The sequence below is a fragment of the Tenebrio molitor genome, chromosome 3 (genome assembly GCF_963966145.1).
Source record: "Tenebrio molitor chromosome 3, icTenMoli1.1, whole genome shotgun sequence".
NCBI classification, from domain to species: domain Eukaryota; kingdom Metazoa; phylum Arthropoda; class Insecta; order Coleoptera; family Tenebrionidae; genus Tenebrio; species Tenebrio molitor.
The window spans coordinates 25,746,909-25,766,438 of NC_091048.1; the positions used below are offsets into that span (position 1 = coordinate 25,746,909).

The window sequence follows — 19,530 nt, forward strand, 5'->3', positions numbered from 1 at the left end:
TGCACTAACAAAAGTATGTGTTATTTGTAACTCAAAAACTAGAGCTGGTAGAAAAAAACTACAGGCATTTTTGGCAACAGCAGACAAAAATTACTCGGAAACGGCAAAAAAATCTGAGGCAACAGATACTGTGTAAACTAGTGAATAAGTCTAGTGTTCCAAATTGATACACATTTATTGATTATCTGTTTGGTGGTTAACACAATTCAATCATTCATTCAATCACTCAAGGAGGCTCTGAAAATGAGAATTTGCCAAATACAAATGTCTTGTCTGCCATCGTCACAATATGGGGACAATGACCACTTGATAATTCTAACGCACCTAGGTCATCAACATCATAATTACATATTTCTAAACAATCTATATTTTTTTAGCATAATTTCAAATTCAAATTTTTACACAATTATTTAATTTTTCATTTGTCAGTTGATAAAAATAATGGATGTATTAAAATCGAGTGATCTAATTAAGTAACTTCCATTAATAACTAATATTTTGGTAAAATATCTTTTACTTCTAGTAAGCAATGGTCAAGACCAAAATTTATGCATTAAAAATTCCAAAGATAACTAGATGTAAATCATTTTATTCCACACTGTATATGTTGTTAACGTTGAGTTGACAATTTCAAGGTCAAATAATTTTATTTTTTGGCTTTGTAATTATGATCTCGCTGCGCTCGTCCCGCAAAATCACACGAGTTACACAAAATTGCATTTCCTGACGTGCTACATACAAGATTATTTCTAATTTTGACAAAAGAAATGTTTCTTCAAACGTTAAACGAAGTAATGAATAATAAATTATTATTGTGTTAAAATATCAAGTAGGTAAGTAGGCACGGTTATTTTGCTTAAAAACAAAAAATATGACTAACTGGTTAGGAAAAATTTATTAGAAAATAAATTTTTCCTAACCAGTTAGGAAAGATTTTACTTTTCGTAACCAGTTACGAAAAGTGTGACGTTTCCAAACGTCAATTAATTTTGAAAAGTGTCACTTTATGTCAAAATTAGAAAAAAAAAATTTCCAACGTGATCAACTCAAATTATTCCAAAAAAGTTGTAACTACAGGGTGTCGCAAAATTAACGTATTCCAAGTCGGGGGTCTTGTAGGGAAAAATCTCAGGAATCTCGAAGAAATAAAATAAAAAATATAGGGGGGGGGGGGATCTTTACAAAGATATATGGGTGAAGGTTCAAACTTTTCATCATGTTTTCTTCAAATAAAAAATATAAATGGTTGACATTCATTTTGAAATATGGTGAGGATGATTAAGTAAAATATTAAAATATAAATGAAAAGACATTCCTTGAAAAAACAGCTTTATCTCGAAAAAATAAAAGTTTTATTTTTCCAATTTTTGTTCAAAAGGGAAGTACAACATATAAGGCATTCACGATCTTTTTGGGACCGAGTTGGCTATGATTTTTTCTTTTCATGTTGGACTAACTGATTCAGTGATGCAACGGATGCAACTTTTTTTTTTCTGTCAGTGTCTGTTCGACTTTTCTTGCCACCGCATTGCCAGATTTATTATTTAAATATTCGTAAAAAAGTAAATGACTTCTTAAGTCTGTAAAAATAATTAATTTCGGTCAAAGGAAGAGTCAAAATTGCCAAAATAATTTTGTTACGACAAAAATTGCACACTAAACAATGTTACTTCCAATTAAAAAAAAATAGACCAGATTTAAGAGATCCGGCAACAATGTACGTATTCAGATAATATAACCTTAATCTGAAAACAACCTAACCTAACACAAAAAGTGTCAATTTCCTTTAGGGAATATAGTTATCACCGAGATACTGCCAACAAAATCACTAGATGGTCATAGCCAACTCGGTCCCAAAAAGATCGTGAATGCCTAATAGCTAGAATATTAATCAGGTACTTTTGAACAAATATTGGCAACTTTGATATTCTTTTCAAAGTGACAGCAACTTTTTTTAGACATTTTTACTTGGTCAACAGGATGTCCCCTACTAAGCCTCGAACTCGAAATACGATAATTTTAAGACACCCTGTATAAATAAAAATATTCCTTGCTTCAACCCCTTCCTGCTGTTTTTTCCCACGAATCCCATTTTACCATTAGTACAACAAAGTACAACAATTTAATTAATAACAACACGCAAGACATGGTTTTTTTTTTAATGGAGCTTGGTTTCACCCTTTCTGGTTTCGTTAACTGTCAAAACTCTAGAAATTGGTCATACTCATAATCCCCACGATGATTTTGAAGTACCATTGCGTCCAATAAAAATTGTTCTTTGGGGTGCAATGTCTGGAAGGCGAATTATTGGCCCAATTTTCCTTAATGAACTCTTAACGCTCAAAGATATCAAGAACTCTTTCTTGAACCATTTCTGGATGATGCGGAGCTAACAAACATTTCCGACAACATTGAGCTACTGCTCACACGGCACGAATAACAAATAATTATTTTCTTCACCGGCCGATTGATAAGTGTATGATTGTTTTCTTTTCTTTTATTCTACCATTTAAAAAACATATTGTTTAGAAATCTAATTAACAATCAACAAGAGCAAAAACTGAACAATCCCACCAATAATTTAAATCGGAGAGTTTAATTTTATTTACAATAAGCTGATAGAGGAATAGGTAATGGATTCGATCACGTAAGGAATGTGCTTAAATCCACCCAATTATCTAAAATTTGTTTCACAGTCTAGGACTGGTTTACAAATCTATGAAGTCCTTGATGACCAACTCGATAGACCGGGACCAATGGCTTAACGTGACTTCCGAATCACGAGTATTTTTTTTTCCGCCCTGGGTCATCGAACCCACGACCCTTGCGTCCCTGAGCCGAAACGGACTCCCTTAGGCTATATTCTGCTTCCACTCTTCCATAAAATAAATAATTTATTTATGGTAAACGTATTATGGATCTTAGACAAGCAATAAATTTTAATAGCATATCTTAACCCTCCACCACCCGGCGGCACAGCAATTTTGCCGGAGTGCATACACTATTACGGATATTACTATCAAGTAATAGTGCAGTGCTTATCAACATAATTACCGCCGTCTCGCCTCCACATTTTGACTTTTTTGTGTTTTATGTTGTGTCAATGTTAAGGAATTTCCTTACGATGTGACATGAGTATAATTGGTAGTTGAAATTCAAAAAGGTAAAAAAAATTTAAAAAAAATTTTATTTTATTTTAATTTTTTTTACCTTTTTGAATTTCAACTACCAATGTGTTCTCTAAGTCCAAAATTTTTAAATTTTTAAAAAGAGATTGCGGTACTATTCTCGTTGCTGAAATTATAAGTGGTAAAATCGAATTTTTTTCAAAACACCAAAGATTTCTCATAGCAACGGAGAGTTCTAAATATTTATTAATTTTTGTGTTATATGTCTGTGTTATATTGTGTGAATTTGGAACAGCTATATCTAAAAGATATGTTTGCTTTTGTTGTTTATTTAAAATAATAATGTCTGGTCTGTTATGCTGAATATGAATGTCAGTTAAAACTGTACGATCAAAATATAATTTGTAATTGTCATTTTCCAAATAACTTTCTGGTTTATAAATATAATGGGGTTGTGTACCCTTTAATAATTTGAATTTTACTGCTAAATTCATGTGTATAATTTTTGCGAATATACCATGACGTTTCTTATATTCGCTTTGAGCCAAAACGGTGCAAGAAGAAATGATATGTTCAATGGTTTCCCCTTCAGTTCCGCAAATCCTACATTTATCAATGATCGATTGTAAACCGCATATGTGTTTTTTATAATTTCTTGTATTTATAACACGATCTTGTATTGCAAATATAAAACCCTCAGTCTCAGGATGAATATTTGATTTTTTAAGCCATGCACGAGAAGCTTGAATATTAATTTCTGGTTGTTCTAGTTCTTTTAGCATATTATTGTTTTCAGCATTATTTTACAAACCACGACACCTTGCCGATTAAATACCACATTAATGGTACCTGCAACACTGTCTTCGACTTTTATCTCTACTAGTTTTTCGTTTCTAGTACACCTTTCTCTTTTTACCGCCACTCAAGCATCTATCAAGTGTTGTTACCATTGTTATCATTTATTTATTAGCTAAGGAAGCTTTCTAATATTTTCCTAAAAAAAAAAAGTTGAGGATTGGTCATGCCTAAGTGTGTTCTTCCGATTTTGTGACACTTCGCCGATAAAAAAATTTCGTGACACAGTTTCGCGACTCATTATCATCGTCGAGTGCGAAACCAGTTCCGTTAACACGTCAGGAAAGAGGCAACAACAACAAAATGTATTTATTTCTTTTTATTGACAGCTCGAACACACACCTCGAGATTTGAAGGGAGTAATAAATGACTCCCCAAACCTCCGATACATTTAAATAAATAATTAAAACAACCTGACTACGATATTTACACGATTTGGACCTACACCTACACCTCGACGCCCTAAATTACTGAATTTTGACCGTCTTCACGTCTCCATTGGTGACATTCGTTGGTTTGTTGTAAGCTTGCCTGTAGAAGTTGCCGAACAGGTAGAGGAACACTACGACATTGGCGACGAAGAAGAAGGTCAGAGCTTTCGGCAACTTGCAGTCCATGGCGATAATGGAGATCAAGTAGGCTAACATGACGCAAAATTGAGTCTGGAAACAGAGGTTTAATCAGTTGCGACACCTAAATCGCTGAGTACCAGTTGGATCCAGGTCATGTACTTCTTCCACCAGAGGTACTTCTGGAATCGGGGACCCAGTGCGGCTATCAGGTAGTAAGTGTACATGACGACGTGGACGAAAGAGTTGAGGAGGCCGATCACAACTCCTTGTTCACCTGCCAGACAAGACTTAGAGAGAGTTTGGGAGTTGGGGGTACTCACCTGGGAGAAACTTCAAGTAGGCCCAGGAGAAGAACATAGTGCAGGAATGGTGGTAGACGTGGAGGAAAGTCACTTGCGACTGTTTTTTTCTGAGGACGAAGAATACAGTGTCCAGGAGCTCGACCATTTTCGAGAAGAAGTACCACCAAGCACCGTCCGACAGCTGAAAGAAGACAAGTCAGAAAAAATGTGGATTTGGTGGTACCAGACAAGTACCGCCACTTGGAACTCCTGATCGGGCGAAGGATTCTTGCAGGAGTGGTTGAGGAGGTGAGGCAGAGCACTCTTGACGGTGATCGCCTTGCAGCACAACCACATGCTGAAAACCACCTGGTAGAGATTGTACCCGATCAGTACCCTCTTCAGATCGAAAGCTTTCCTTTTTTCCATCAACTGGGGTCCCAGCTTTAGGACGAAGTACAAGTAAACCAACAGGATCGAGACCACCGGGACCGGGGAATGCATAAACAGCCACGAATCCACCTTGGGGTCTGAAATCCAAGAGTAAAGCTTGCGCTTGGTGGTACCACGGTACTCACCCCTTTTCGTTTCGATGAGCTCGTTGTAATTCTCCATCATCATATGCATTAAGGCCGACATGGTTCACTCCAAAGCACCGTCACTGCTGCACTAACTGCCAACAAACGACTATCCTAGCGTCAGCAAATCAGAGTTCAGCGGTCTAATTAATGTTACGACTTCATCAATTTTCTAAAGTAAAAACAAGAACTCACTCGAGCTGACTGATGTGGACACCGGGCACAAATCGAACGAGTCCGCCAGTGTTCAGGTCCAAGCACTGAGTCGCAACTGAGAAGAAGAGCTTGCAATAGCTTTCATTTAAGAGTAAAGCGCGCCGCAAGAGACACCGGGTACTCCTCTCCTTTCACTCGCACGCTATGACTCGTGGTCTCGTTTCGGCGACCACCCATCAGACGCACGTCGCTGATACACTCACGCGTTATCTGATAGGGCGAGTGAAAACATCAATATTTATTAAACAGAACAATGGTACTCAAATGATGACACCTATATGTCCCATTTGCCATTGTCCACTTCCGCATAAAAACGCACCCGTGACTAAAAAAATTGGTCGCACCGATTCGAATCTTAATTAAAATCGATTGGAAAAGTCACAGACTCGTCTCTGATTGGCCGGTCGGCCTTAAAAAAATTTAGACCATGGATCTAGCCACTCCCCAAATCCCAAAAACTGTGCCGTATATTTTCTCACTTCCGGTATGTTTTGCATCATTTGCCAATTATAACACTTTTTCACTATTCAGTCCACAAAAAGAATTTTATTTTCATTGGTCGTTTTTTGGGATGGCGTCTTAGGTTACGAAACCTGAAAACGATTTTTCTTTCATCGGTTCCAGCTTTGCGAAAGCTAAACGATTCACTTTTCCGTTTTCTACAAGAATTTAATGCCCGCAGACGACCGATAGAAACAAATGCGTAACAGACAGTACAAAAAACAAAAGAACGCGTCGGTACCACCAGTTTCTCCGAGAGAAAGAGGTTTTCGCATCGTGTAGCGAATCCCGTTGTATTTTCTATCGTGTGCATATTTGTAGCTAAAGTGGTACCACCCGCGGTACTGAATCCGCGAGAATGGCCCAACGATTTGAAAGCTTCAAATCAAAACTCTCTCCAAAAATGCAACACGCACAAAAACTAATGGTCCCAAAACCAGCTGAGAAATGTTTTTTGGCACGCATGTCCTCGAGGTATGAGTACTGGAATCTGGTAACCTGCTTCACATCGGAGAAAGTACTCTGGAGCGCTTGGCGAATTAGAACCCTGCACATGCGACTAATCAATCTCAGTCGCGTGTGTACCATTCTGCAGTACCTACAATCGGTACTTGCTAATCGACAACTGCTAAGTGGGTCACTGGCACAACAGACACTTGCCATCCGCAAAGATTGGTACGACTCTCCGTAGAGAAGAGTAGGATCGGCGATTGACAATGAACTTGTGATATAATTATTCGAGATGACCTCGCGTTAGTGCCGTTTTACTAGAAAGTACCGACACGGATACAGTGATGGGGATTAGGGTCAAACGAAACCGCAAATTGTGATGTATGGAGTGCTAAAACGAACGCACACACTCGAGATTTTTTGGTACTGACAGTACTCCAAAAAAATGGAAAAATTTTATTACAAAAATAATTTACAATCTATTGGAGTTTTGGTGTCGCTTTTTTCGACTTGACGTACGTCTTCCAGTAGAAATCTCCAAACATGGTCATCATGAAGACGCTCTGCGGGACGATCATGTACGAGGCGATCTTGGGGTATTTGCAGTCTGGTTTGAAGAGCAACTGGCCGTAGATGAAGAAGAAGAAGACGAACTGGAGCTATGAAGAATTTGAAATGACGGTACCACCACGTGCGGGTACTTACGAGTTGGAGTTGCGTGATGTGTTTCTTCCACCAGATGCTCCCCTTCAGCTCTGGCTTCCAGATTGTCAACAAGTAATAAAAGTACATGACAGTGTGGACGAAAGAGTTGACGGCACCGAGGAAAATGCTGTGACCACCTGCTAAGTACTTCATCCCCGTCCAGCCCAACCCGATCATGCCGAAATGGTGGTACACGTGGAGGAAAGTGACTTGGCTGGTTTTGCCCCGAAGCACGAAGAACACCTAGAAGATGATGCAAAATCTCATCTGGACTTTGGGTTATGCGACGAGTACCGTGTCCAGTAGATCCGCGAGTTTCGTCAGGAAGTAGATATAAGTCACGGTCATGCGGAACCTGTTGTCGGGGGTGTCGCTGAAGTCGATTGGGGCGCAGTACCAGTTGACTTGTGCAGCCCATCTGGACCCCTAAAACATCCGACCAATCATCGTGTTGGATCTCATCGACCAGAGCTCACATGGAAGCAGATGAAAGCGTTGACAATCACTTGGCTTAAGTTGAACACTTTGAGTACGGTGTCTAGTTTGTAGGGGGCGCGATTCTTCATAAACTCTGGGAGAAGTTTGTAGATGAGGTACAAGTACCCGGCACCGATCAGGATGGGTTGGAAGGGTGACGACATCAGGAAGAACCCATCAGATCTGCGATCTGTGCAAAAATGAGACAAGATGTTTGGGCGCGAGGGAGGCTTACCGGGAAGCTCGTTGAACACCCAGAAGTAACCCTGGACGATTTTCTTCAAGATCAGCGCCATCCCCTGACGCAATTTTGGCCGAGCCCACTTAAAACTGAAACTGGAAGAATTGGAACTGGACAGCTACGAATGTGACTAAACTAGACATTTACATAGTTTTGAATAATGAAAGTCATTACAACGGGTCTCCATTGTTTGAACAAGTTCGGGTCACCGCAAATCTTTCTGTTGTTTGTCGCTTCGGTATTTTTTCGTCTGCTAATTAGCTAGGCGCAACTTTTTTTTTTTTGGAGAAATCCCAATGGAAGTGTTTCACAACTGTTACGTTTTTCGACTAAAATTACGTAAAGCCTACTGAACGATTCCGGATTGTAAATTCGCTTCTTTAGAGGACGATGCAGCTGTGAGGCAGGTCCCATTATGCAGCAGTAAAAGTTTTACAAGTGTGTAAGTAAACCGTGCCGACCACGAGGCAAATCTACAAACTATCTCTATGCGAATCATTTCCCGAGCAGTAATTTTACGAATTTTAATTACCCAGATTGATTATCATTTTTTTGTGATTCTGGGACCTACCAGTTTGTCACCTGTGGTCGGAAGCTTTCTCAAAAATTTCCGATTTTCCACGTGAAATTAGTTTCTTGGAAGGTATGCAGAGGTCGAGGGCAAACACATCAAAACACCTTCAAGAAAAGACAATGCATTTTAATTATCATCAAATTGACGTCAGATCACCTGGCTTTTGAAAAAATGTTTTGGAAACCAACAAGCTGTCAAAACAACACGTACCATTTACTCCTCCTTCTCTCGTAAATGTTATTACTAATCATTTTTACTAAAAAAAATTAAAGCGCAGCGAGGGCAATAATTATAGGAGAGATGCAAAGAACACAGCAAAACAGGGCACACTAGAGTTTTCTTCTAGGTCGCCACATAAGGATATAACTGTCAACGTGCCAATCAATATGTGTAAATAAATGTACGTAAATACATCAACAATGACTGAGTCTGTTGGAAATGAAACAATTGAAAAATACTAGTGTTTTTTTGTCTCATAATTGGCACTGACCGGATGTTTTAACATGACACTGCATTAAAAAATATAGGTTATGTCGGTTTTGTTTATTCTATTACAAAAATTAACTTTTAACGGTAAACACTGTCAAAATTGACAACCGGAAATGCGGTTTAGATTACAGTGGTAAACTCCGAACGGTGATAGATTGTACGTTTTCAAATTCTAGTTCCAAAACATAAAGCAGTGAAAAATACTAAACTCTCCATCTCAATTGTTTCACGTTATGTAGAAAACCGTTGTATCCCTGCAGATTAATTCCCGCCACACTACTCTCTGGGTCTGTCTTCTGTCAAAAAACGTCCAATCTATCAGAGTACGGAGTATACCAAAATCACTGAAATTTTCATTGTTACCAACAGAATCTTGATCACGGATTCTTTTGTTCATTTTGTATTGTGTTTTCTAATTTTCGATAATAATAATAATAATGATGACGTATTTATTAAAAATTTCGTAATTCTTTTTTTGTAATATGTATTATTATTTTAGAGAGATAAAAGAGTTGTGTAGATATACCTAAAGCACTTTATCTGAAGCGTAGTATTACAACAATTGCTGCATGCATGCGTGTAAACTTCCCACTTCTAAATAAAAGCAGTACTTTATACACATGTTGCATAAGTAACTATTATTTTTTTATTTTTTTGGGCACTTTTGCTAAGTGGATATGTCCGCGACATAATTAAGTCATTAAGTTCAAACACCAAATAATTAAATCACAACGAAGAGAATAATAATGAGAGGTCGTAGCAGTTTTAATCAATGTCGTCTTGTGTTATTTCATTTAAATTTACCTAATTGTGTACAAAAGAGGTTTGCGATTCGTTCAACTAAAGATATCAAGCAATTAAAGTGTCGCTTTGTTTTTTGGTGATTGAAATGATTGTCGTGTGTGGGAGCCCAAGATCGTATTGTAATAAAGTATAAAAAAGAAAATGTTTGTGTTAGATACTTTTATTAAGGCTTTTTCAAAACTTTATAATTATCTGTCTGGGGTTGAAATTTTTATAACATTTGGTAAATCGAAAAAGCAGTCGAATATATCAGACTGGAACTTGAACTGTTCCAATAAAATAAAATTAAAGAACAAAAGAAGCAATTGTGGAGATGATAAATTTTGAATAAGGTTTTGTTATTGAAATAAATGACAATTACGAATATGAGAAAGTAAGGTTAGGAAGTTGTTTGTTGACGTTTTGTGTGAAAATGGTTGCACCCGTGATCCAAATTACGTTCAAATGCCACCAAGGATCAGACAAGAAATTTAAATTAACGTCAGAAATGAATACATGAATATATACTTTTGTTTTGTTGAAAATTTAAAACCGTAAATGATGTGACAATTTAAATTCGTAGGTGTGAAACGCATATCGCAACGTTGACAGCGAATAATCTGCTCTTGGTGCCAAATTTTGAAATGTTAAATGTATATCATCGATTAATATCTAATATTAGGAGTTTATACAGTGGGTTTTTTTTACCTGAAGTAGTACGTGTTAAAAAAAGGCAAATGAACCCAACTTGCCTCATACAAATACCGAGTGATCAAGAAGGACTGTTTAAGTTGGCAATACAATTAAGAACATTTTTTTATTCCCCTATTTACAACACTGCAACCGTATGTTTTGTGGGTTTATTTGACGGATATCTGACGTAGCATTAATAACGACAAAATGGTAGGTTATGAGAGTAAAAATTAACGGCAAAAAGAAATCAAAGTTGGAATTCGGAATAATAATCTAAAAATGAACTAAAGGAAATTCTCGAAGTGCTCCCCATTTTGCTCTAAACATAAATTAACTCTTCTCTCGAAAGATTCACCAGCATGTTTGAAATGTCTAATTTGACTTGTCACTGATGCGGCTGTCAGTGTGAAGCGGAAGTTACTCCAGTTGTACCATTTAAAAATAAAATTCAACATTACCAACTTAAACAGTCCTTCTTGATCACCCCGTATTAAAGATTTACAAGAGAATCAAAGGAATCAGTTTGTTTGGGAACCGCTGAAAAATTTAAAATTTGGAGGACAGTACGACCAACCTAAAATGTCAAGTTTTTCCGTCATTCGAGGTTATGTTTGATTTTTATCGTTACATTTGTTTGAGTTTCATCATGAAAGAACACAGGCTTAAACAAGTAAAATTACAGTAATTGTGAGTAAAAGCGTAAAATGAAACATCAAGGAAGTTTCTCAAAATGCCTGCCATCGTCTGCAAAGCAAACTTCAACACGACGTGCTGTAACTTTTAATTGAAGCTGGGGAATTTTTTTTTCAATTTTTTTATGTTCTCAGTATTCTCTACAACTGTTAGTAGTTGGTGTGTTCGTTTTGAATCACCTGTAGATCAAAATCATATCTCCAAATTGATGAAAACCATTTCTGATTTAAATTGAGGTTAAGATCCAGGTCCTTGTCAAAGTGACTTAATTTTGAATTAAATGAGAACAAAAAAAATCTATGATTTTGTTTGACCCATTTATTCATAAAATTCAGTGGCTCCCAACTTTTTTTGAAAAACTTTTAACCCTTTTTTTTCTAAAAATATCAACATTTGGATAAGGCATTATTGGCTCAGTCGTTACCTACTGTGGAGTTCTACCGTTGGTTAAAATATCTGCAGACATTTCAAAGTCAGTAAGTCACCCTGTATAATAATAAACGAATAGAAGAGGAACAAACAGAAGGCATTGACTTTGCTTTTTGAGAAGTAAATTACTAGATTTAGATTCTATCAAAATTTAATTGTTGATTTATTGCAGCTAATTTTAAACAAATTAGGAATTTCACTGAGTCTCAGGGGTTTCTCCATTAATTATAATCACCTATTAAATCAATCCTGAAACTAAACGTACCTAAGCTCTGATTAAAATCATTCTTTTCCACTTTTATTAAATTTTACTGTTAAATAAAGCTTAATTACATTATTCATTACCCACGACTGTATGTAATAGGTCCTTATTCCACGGGCTGTGACCTGTCGCAAAAATCCAAATCATGACATAGATTATAAAATTACTTTGATACAGCTCAACATTCATATGTCATAATCATTTTGAAATGTAATCATTTGTTAACACGCCGTACATTATTTTATTAAAAAGAACTAGAAGACTAATAAGTAATAAGTGAATTCTGTTAGTGAAAATGGTGAAACCTGTACGTCGTAGAAAAAGTGCCATGTTCACTCGCGTGCAATGGTAAGTAATTACTCACTCGGATAATTCTACGCCTCGTATTGCGAACTTGAAGGTCATGAGTTAGCAATCATTACACGCTTGTTCAATAATACGTTATTAATGCATTGTACAAGAGTGTATATACATAAAGTTATCTTGAGGTTTATTTAGTTCTTCTTATTTTTCTCCATCCGAAAAAGTAGTCTACATTAATACACCAGTGTTAAGCGGGTTATCTACATATTTATTAATGTCATTATCACTTTTTCCCCCACTTTTGGAACACTAACCACTTGTTCATTATCAACTATTTAATTTTATTTTTACATTATCGTTTTACATTTTTTCTTTATTTGTACTTCGTTTTACTTTCAATTAACTCGACCGTTATTTTTTATCTGACTGTAAAAATAATTAAGTCATTATTGCACATGACTTAAACAATTCTATTAATTTTTCTAGAAAAACGAATCCCCACATAATATTCTAATATTTGTCAAGATTAAACAGTGCCTTTGTTGTCAATTTTCGCGGTTACGGTAAAACAAATAAATAATAATTTTCATGTGACTTTATTTCTTTGATGATTGGCTTTACCGAAGTGTTGGTAGTTTCGCATAACTCATCACGAAAAACTAACAAAGCTGCAATTCTACCACAAATATTTCAACAATATCAAAAAATTTTAACACTACTACGTATTTTACCTCCAATAATATGGTTATCATTATTACTTTTTTTATTACTGTTCTATTCCTCTGAACACACGGTGACACGGTATTCAGGCCGGATTAATTTATCATTACCGGCATTCTTATCAAGTAGCGATAAAATTTGTTGTTAATAACAATTATCATTATTATTATTAATTTTGCTCTTCTCCCCTTTGCCTCCTCGTTTGCTTATATTGATTGTTTTCATCCTTCCCCTTAACTTATTCTTTTTTCTACGTCTTTTTAAATTTTATGAAACAACCAATGACACGACGTGAATTACAACGGTGGTTCATCATTGGTTGTCCAGGTCCTCGACAAAGAAGACACATACGTTTGGTGTAACCATGCTGAAATGCTTTACTCTTCTTATAAAAAAAAATCTTTTGTTGATGCCCCCAGCCATTCGTTTACCTTCGTCGTTATTGCTTCATATGAAAATGAGTACCAGAAAGGTCCTCTTGTAATTTTTGGGGCAAGGGGCTAGATCTGGCAATCAAGGGGATTGGTTCAATATTTTAAAACCAACACATTTTCTCCCAACTTGCCGCAGCAGAAGAAATAATTTTACTTTTATTCACAAAATGAGAAGAAAAATAGTTTACAATAATTATCAAAACATTCCAGAGTCTTCTTTAGAATTGAAAAACTGTCACGAAGTGCTGTCCTGTAGAGTGTGGAGTAAAAATATATCTGAGAGAATGTTTCGCAAAGGCAAAGCAATTGTATTGTACGTATTGACATGTGAATAACTATAAACTGAAATTGAATCGGAATCATTAATTTCCTGCAAACTGTTACATCACCTTTTCGAAACAATTTGCAGATGAGCAAATAAAGCACCATTCACGTTATAACATTATATTTGGAAAAATCTCATATAATTATACAAACGTTGATAATAAATAAACAAGAAATGGTTAATTCACCTTGGTTTTGCCGTTTTGTACATTGTTGTTGATCTTCTCGACAGCCTTCGGTTTCACTATATACGTTCTATGATAAAAACTACCAAACAGAAACAGGAAGAACAGAGCTTGGGTACCTAAAAGCGCTACGATAACCTTGGGATAATCACACTGGCGGAAGAGTGTTTGCAAGTTGTGGAAAAAAATAATGCAAAATTGTATCTGAAAGTGATTTCTTCAGAGAAAAAAATGTCCGAGTTTTTGTCTCACCATCTGCATCGCCGTCACGTGCTTCTTCCACCACAAATACTTCTGGTACTGCGGTCCCAGCGAAGACATAAAATAGTACGAGTACATGATTATGTGAATGAAGGAATTGATCAAGCCGAGCAACGTGCCGTGTCCGCCCGGCAGGAATTTCACACCGATCCACGAACACACCGGCATCATGGCGTGATGGTACAAGTGTAGAAAAGTGACCTGGTTCATTTTTTTTCTCAGCACGAAGAACACCTACAATTTGGATAGGAAAAAAACTCGTCGAGGGACACACTCGTCGCACCTACCGTGTCCAGCAACTCTATGATCTTGCAAATGAAGTACAACCAGACGGCTTGGGCCATCTGAAATCAAGAGGGTTTAGATCTGCTCGGTCGCCGGTACCGGTCGTACCCTGACGGCTTTGGGGTTGTCCGAGTAGTCCACCGGTTGACACTTGAAGCTGTACCCTGTCGCCCATCCCCCCAGCAACCCCTCGTACACCAGGACTATGCTGAAAATCACCTGGATCCCGTTGTACACCATTATCGTGTTCTTCAGATCAAACGGTTTCCTGTCTTTCATGTAGCGGGGCCCGGCGTACACGCAGAAGTAGAGGTATGTCGCGATGATGGTGAGTACTGGGCCTGGGGAGCCCATCAGGAACCATTTCGACGTCCTATGATCTGGAAACAAACTAGCTCGTTTCCCAGACTACTGCCACCGTCGTGGGAAGAATTTTCCGACGAGATTTCTCTCGGAATCTTCCAGTCTAGGTGACTGAAGTCTGTTCAGTACCGACGCAACGCAAACTTTCCCTTTGTCAACTAGTACCTGATTTAAAACCGCTTAAGATTGCAAACGGGGCCGTGACAGTGGGTGGTACCGTCGAAAACATTTTAACGACTCACCACTTTTCGTTTCGAGGAAGTACGTGTAGTAGTTGATGTAGTCCATATAATCCAAGCTGATGTTGATCGGAATCGGAACCTTCATTAATTTTGCCTGAAATCAGACGTACTGATAGACTCGACTGGTACTATCTTGGTCGTAGTGGGTTGTTGGACAAAAAACACAAACAAGACTGAAGAGCTCGGTTGTACCGACAAGTAGTACCCAAAGCGTTTCATTAATAATAAGGCACCGAGAAAGTAGAGTTACGTAAGGATCTAATTGGTCTCTTTGGTTCGTGTTAAAAGCCACCGAAGCGCGACCCTGAAATTTCACCCCCAACAAACCAAAAAGTACTCACTTATTGTTAACCTAAAAATCACAAATAGAAACCTCACTTGGTGGTTGTGTTAAAGCGAAAAATCCAAGAGCCGCGCCACCGGTTAGTATGCCACCATCTTCTGGTGCACGACGAGAGTTCCACTACGACCGCAGAGGGCGAAGACTTGAAAGTAACTGACATAGAACTTGACTGGCGCTGATAGTTTTGAGATTGGACAAATTACGTGTGGGGTTTGGGACATGTCTTTGTGGACAAAGTGCAGGTGGGAGAATTGATTGCTCGCTCCACCAAGAAGCTAAATCGTCTTATTCATGAGGTACGAGCCGTACCTCCGCAAATCATCTCTCGCCGGTGCGGCACTGCACGCAGTACTGCTTGCACCTTTTGCAACTCTCGCTACTTTTACTCTTGCACAAGACGAGTTCCGTTCGGCGGCATTTGCGTCACCCCATCGGTACAAACAAATTAAAGATGAACGCGACGAAAACACAATAGCAATAAAATCCAATTAAATCGTAAAATCATTTTCCTTCTTTCGATAAGCAGAAGAGATCGGTGTGTTGTGGGCCACGATTGTTCATTGTTATCTGGTCGTTTTATGGATGGTTGGTAAGAAATGGCTGCGAGGCTTAATTACCATGGACGAGTACTGGATGTAACCTTCGATCTGCGACTCGGATTACTTAACGATTGGATTTCGGTACGATCGGTACCTACTATCGGTGATTTCCAAATGTTTGCCCATTGGACTCGAATAAACCAAACATTGATTTAACGCTAATGCAATCGCATCGAATGTCATCCTTCTGCTGGGTTTCAGATTGTAAATACTAGTAATGACCTTAATGCTCCCACGGTACCATGCCATTTCTTGTAAACACTTACTGCCAACAATCATTTCAATCATTCAAAATAGGGTTTCCGCGTTGCGAAACTAATTATTATTAATAGGCAGGTACAGGTTATTTATTGGCGTTTTGTGTGCAATATCAGTTGCAGCAACAGTGCACCACATCCATATGCACTTTACACACTTTTATTTCAACATTTCAACAGCAAATTATTCATAATCGTATATTTTAAAATATATTCACTTTCAAGCTTTCGATATTGATCTCTCTACTACATTTGAAAATTTTTGTTATTTCCATTAAACTTTTTCAGTGGAAAAACGCTTAAAAAAAACATTAATACAATACAAAGTACAGTCTTCCTCTTTTCGACGATATAAAGTGCCAAGGTTCTGACCTAGTCTTGAATTCTAAACTGCAATCCATCCCTTTCTTAGACTGCTACCATGAATATTCAATGGGATCCAAATATGGATTTCTTGCAGGTGAGCTCAAGAAAAACTTCACATTTCATAGAAATGAGAGTGAAAATAAATACGATACTTACTCTGGAGACGTTGAAACTGTTTTCATTTTGATTTTATTTTGACAAAAAATTCTTCAAAAAGTTGCTAAAAAATTTCAAAAATCATATCTGCTCGAACTGAAATAAAAGTGGCACCAAAGGAACTTTTTGAGTTAAAATAAAGAATAATATATCCTTTTAACTTCTCCTTTAATAAACTGTTACATTTTCAGTAGATTTTGTATCGTGCGTTCAAATGAATTCCTGGGTGGGTAGGCCTTGGAAAAATTACCGTTTAGAACAGTGTAAAGTTTAAATTTCCCGCCGTTTGACACGAATGACATTTATTTAGGTTTAAGCGGAACATAATTGAACATGTTTGTTTTCAGCAAGGGGTGACTTTAGAGATTTGCTTCGAGAATAGGCATCGTTAAGATAGTTATTCTATTTTTAATGTAAAACATTGCAAAGAAAGAAAGAAAAAGAAAGATTTTTGGCTTGAAATTTTAGGTTAGCTGTCAATATGCTCCAGTTACGCTTTAAAAAAGCGATATTCCATACAAGACAATTAAAAAACAATGGAAACAGTTAGGGACGAACGCAATAAATTAAAAAATTTTGGAAAACTACTCCAAATCTAAAAACCTGCAGCAAATTTTTTCCAAAAATCGTATTCCACTTGGTTTTATGCTCGTAGGTATTTAATACTCTGTATAATTGAATTCCCACCTGTAATTACAACAGCGCAGCTGCGGAACAAGAGTGGCCCTAATGCGGACCCTTGCGAAACGCCGGTTTTATACGGATAATTTCATAATCGCCCGAAATATAAAATTTAGCACCGTCAATTAGCATTTAACGGTTTACGAAAAGCCCATCGTTAAATAATTTAAAGATGATAAACAAATTATCTTGCTCGGTGATGACATCAGGAGCGGGAAAAGGAATGAATAAGAAGGGAAAACCCGTAAATTTGTGGTCCTTGCGCTAATTACAAATTGAATCCTGAATGTTGGCGTCTCGTATCAATTCGTATCGCATCTATTAATTGTGAAACTGAATTGTTAATTTTTTTTTCAATCTGTGAGGCATAATCGACATTGTCTTCGCTTAAAAATGTAGGGTAGAATACCATTGTGTTTTTAAATATTTAAGTTTATTCAAAAACGGGTGCGTGGTACTATCATTTCTATAATCACGTGTCGGCTTGTCGCCCAAATAATATCGATGGATTATTAGTATCTTCGCAATTTAATTAGGTGATACGCTCTAATTAAATCTTTGATTCTCGTGGAAGTACCAAAAAACTGCGTCTGAATGTTATTGCGGTGTTGTTAATGAACTTCCATCGAATCATTGGCAGATGGCTTCAGCTAGCAGCTATAAAATCCAGTTAATGGATAAAATCTGTCAACATTGTTGGTTGGGATATTGTTCTATTGTTCCAACGTGTATTTTGTAATTTATAGTGTTTATACTAGTTTGTTCTGCAATTAAACGTAAAATTAAACGAACACTGCCGAGTACCTAATTGACTAATCACTAAGTACTTTCTTGCATTATTCTTATTAATTTTCTATTTTAGGCCATTTATTACGTCGTCAGTTACAAAAGAAATAGAAATATCAGTCACGCAGTGATTCGGTTGTTTTACTCGCCCCGATGATTTCCAAATCAAGTGGGACACCTAGACGACCAGATTTAAGACATCGAAGTAGCTTGTACGGAGTGCAACAAACACGCTCACTACTTCGTAAATATAATGTTAATTGGAGAAAAGGGGTTTTTATTTGGCGAAAAATGTTCTGACGCCAGAAGCGTTCAGTGAGGTTCAGTTCTGCCCCAGTTGCTGGCGACCGGTGATAAAATTCGAGTGTGGGCTGTGAGAATGACCGTCTTTTGTGAAATACCGAGTGAATCATTTCGACAATAAAGCAAATAATTATTTTTGATGGGGAAACTTGACAAATAAATTTCGTCAAGATGTTAAGGACGAGTCGAGAACGAAATTTTCGGTAAACTCACCCGAACCAGGTTGATAAGTAGTCGGCTGAACACATTGAATCACAGAAATGTTGTCATGGTAAAAAAAAACTGATCTGCGATACGAGTGTCACCGTATATATGGCTTTGGTGATTGCAAATAAAAAAAAAGGATTTTCTTGATCAACGAAGGAAGTTAATTGCATCCATGTTTTAACGAAAGGGATAAAATTTCCGGTTTTTTAGCCTCCTTTTCAAGGTTAGTTGCAGTAATTATCACCGATTGCGATTCCAATTGAACAACTTGAATTTTTTATGTTGACAATATGTATTTTGTACTACTTAGTTCTTTTGTGGATTTTATTTATATGGTAAACAATACCTTCAAGATATGTTACATTTATTTCTAGTCAAAAAACCAAGAAAATGGGCAGGTTTAAATCAAATTAAATTAAATTTGGCTTAAGTTTTCTGCATTTATCGCAAAAAACCTGAAATCGATTTTTTTTAATGAACTGCACGGAAGTGCAGTTGCATCCAAGGCTAACTGGTTCACCCATCGGATACAATGTTACTTTTCTTTTTGTGGAAGTGATGTATAAGGTAAGGTTTCAATAACGCTTCAGTCTACTTAGGGGGATCGAGTCAGTACTTTAGTACCTACTGCTAGCACACCAATTATTATTTCTAAAGTGCATTTATGTTGTTTTGGCATAATGGGAGGCCATGGAAATTTTGCATTTAATTTGGTAGTAAAGCTGTCTATTGAATTAAGTTATCTTTTTCTAAGTTTGAGGTTATAAATAACGTCAATGTATAGTGCA

The 19,530-nt window shown here is 37.0% G+C and overlaps 3 protein-coding genes across 9 annotated transcripts; all 3 read right to left on the reverse strand.

The window, feature by feature from the left end:
• Nucleotides 1-4,287: 4,287 nt before the first annotated feature.
• Nucleotides 4,288-5,745, reverse strand: bond (james bond). Of its 4 annotated transcripts, none has more exons than XM_069042711.1 (6): nt 5,610-5,745; nt 5,415-5,509; nt 5,092-5,366; nt 4,876-5,038; nt 4,693-4,829; nt 4,288-4,645 (listed from the first exon to the last, which is right to left on the reverse strand). In XM_069042711.1, exons 2-6 carry the CDS (start codon nt 5,473-5,475, stop codon nt 4,451-4,453), a joined length of 831 nt encoding a protein of 276 aa, XP_068898812.1. In that variant the 5' UTR covers nt 5,476-5,509; nt 5,610-5,745; the 3' UTR covers nt 4,288-4,450. The 4 variants fall into 4 exon arrangements, with proteins under 4 accessions (XP_068898812.1, XP_068898813.1, XP_068898814.1 ...); XM_069042712.1 differs by having other exon boundaries at nt 5,415-5,523; nt 5,610-5,730; XM_069042713.1 differs by having other exon boundaries at nt 5,415-5,557; nt 5,610-5,706.
• Nucleotides 5,746-7,023: 1,278 nt separating this feature from the next.
• On the reverse strand, nt 7,024-8,158 carry LOC138126756 (very long chain fatty acid elongase AAEL008004-like). The gene is made up of 5 exons (XM_069042530.1): nt 7,999-8,158; nt 7,763-7,953; nt 7,581-7,712; nt 7,287-7,529; nt 7,024-7,240 (listed from the first exon to the last, which is right to left on the reverse strand). The coding sequence occupies exons 1-5, from the start codon at nt 8,057-8,059 to the stop codon at nt 7,061-7,063; spliced, it is 807 nt and encodes a 268-aa protein (XP_068898631.1). The 5' UTR covers nt 8,060-8,158; the 3' UTR covers nt 7,024-7,060.
• A 5,654-nt stretch (nt 8,159-13,812) lies between these two features.
• Nucleotides 13,813-18,886, reverse strand: LOC138127108 (very long chain fatty acid elongase AAEL008004-like). 4 transcript variants are annotated; one of them, XM_069042964.1, is made up of 6 exons: nt 18,749-18,886; nt 15,045-15,138; nt 14,548-14,819; nt 14,442-14,498; nt 14,146-14,388; nt 13,813-14,097 (listed from the first exon to the last, which is right to left on the reverse strand). In XM_069042964.1, the coding sequence occupies exons 2-6, from the start codon at nt 15,127-15,129 to the stop codon at nt 13,888-13,890; spliced, it is 867 nt and encodes a 288-aa protein (XP_068899065.1). In that variant the 5' UTR covers nt 15,130-15,138; nt 18,749-18,886; the 3' UTR covers nt 13,813-13,887. The 4 variants fall into 4 exon arrangements, with proteins under 4 accessions (XP_068899065.1, XP_068899066.1, XP_068899064.1 ...); XM_069042965.1 differs by lacking the exon at nt 18,749-18,886 and adding an exon at nt 15,423-15,659; XM_069042963.1 differs by lacking the exon at nt 18,749-18,886 and adding an exon at nt 15,386-15,657.
• Between the last annotated feature and the right edge of the window lie 644 nt (nt 18,887-19,530).

Coding starts and splice junctions, on each gene's coding strand:
- bond (XM_069042711.1), bottom strand. CDS start 5,475: ATGTCGGCCTTAATGCATATGATGATGGAGAATTACAACGAGCTCATC. Junction 5,367..5,414: donor GCTCATCGAAACGAAAAGGG/GTGAGTACCGTG, acceptor CTTGGATTTCAG/ACCCCAAGGTGGATTCGTGG. Junction 4,646..4,692: donor ACATGACCTGGATCCAACTG/GTACTCAGCGAT, acceptor CTCTGTTTCCAG/ACTCAATTTTGCGTCATGTT.
- LOC138126756 (XM_069042530.1), bottom strand. CDS start 8,059: ATGGCGCTGATCTTGAAGAAAATCGTCCAGGGTTACTTCTGGGTGTTC. Junction 7,954..7,998: donor GGTGTTCAACGAGCTTCCCG/GTAAGCCTCCCT, acceptor ATTTTTGCACAG/ATCGCAGATCTGATGGGTTC. Junction 7,713..7,762: donor ACGCTTTCATCTGCTTCCAT/GTGAGCTCTGGT, acceptor CGGATGTTTTAG/GGGTCCAGATGGGCTGCACA.
- LOC138127108 (XM_069042964.1), bottom strand. CDS start 15,129: ATGAAGGTTCCGATTCCGATCAACATCAGCTTGGATTATATGGACTAC. Junction 14,499..14,547: donor ACAACCCCAAAGCCGTCAGG/GTACGACCGGTA, acceptor TCTTGATTTCAG/ATGGCCCAAGCCGTCTGGTT. Junction 14,389..14,441: donor TCATAGAGTTGCTGGACACG/GTAGGTGCGACG, acceptor TCCAAATTGTAG/GTGTTCTTCGTGCTGAGAAA.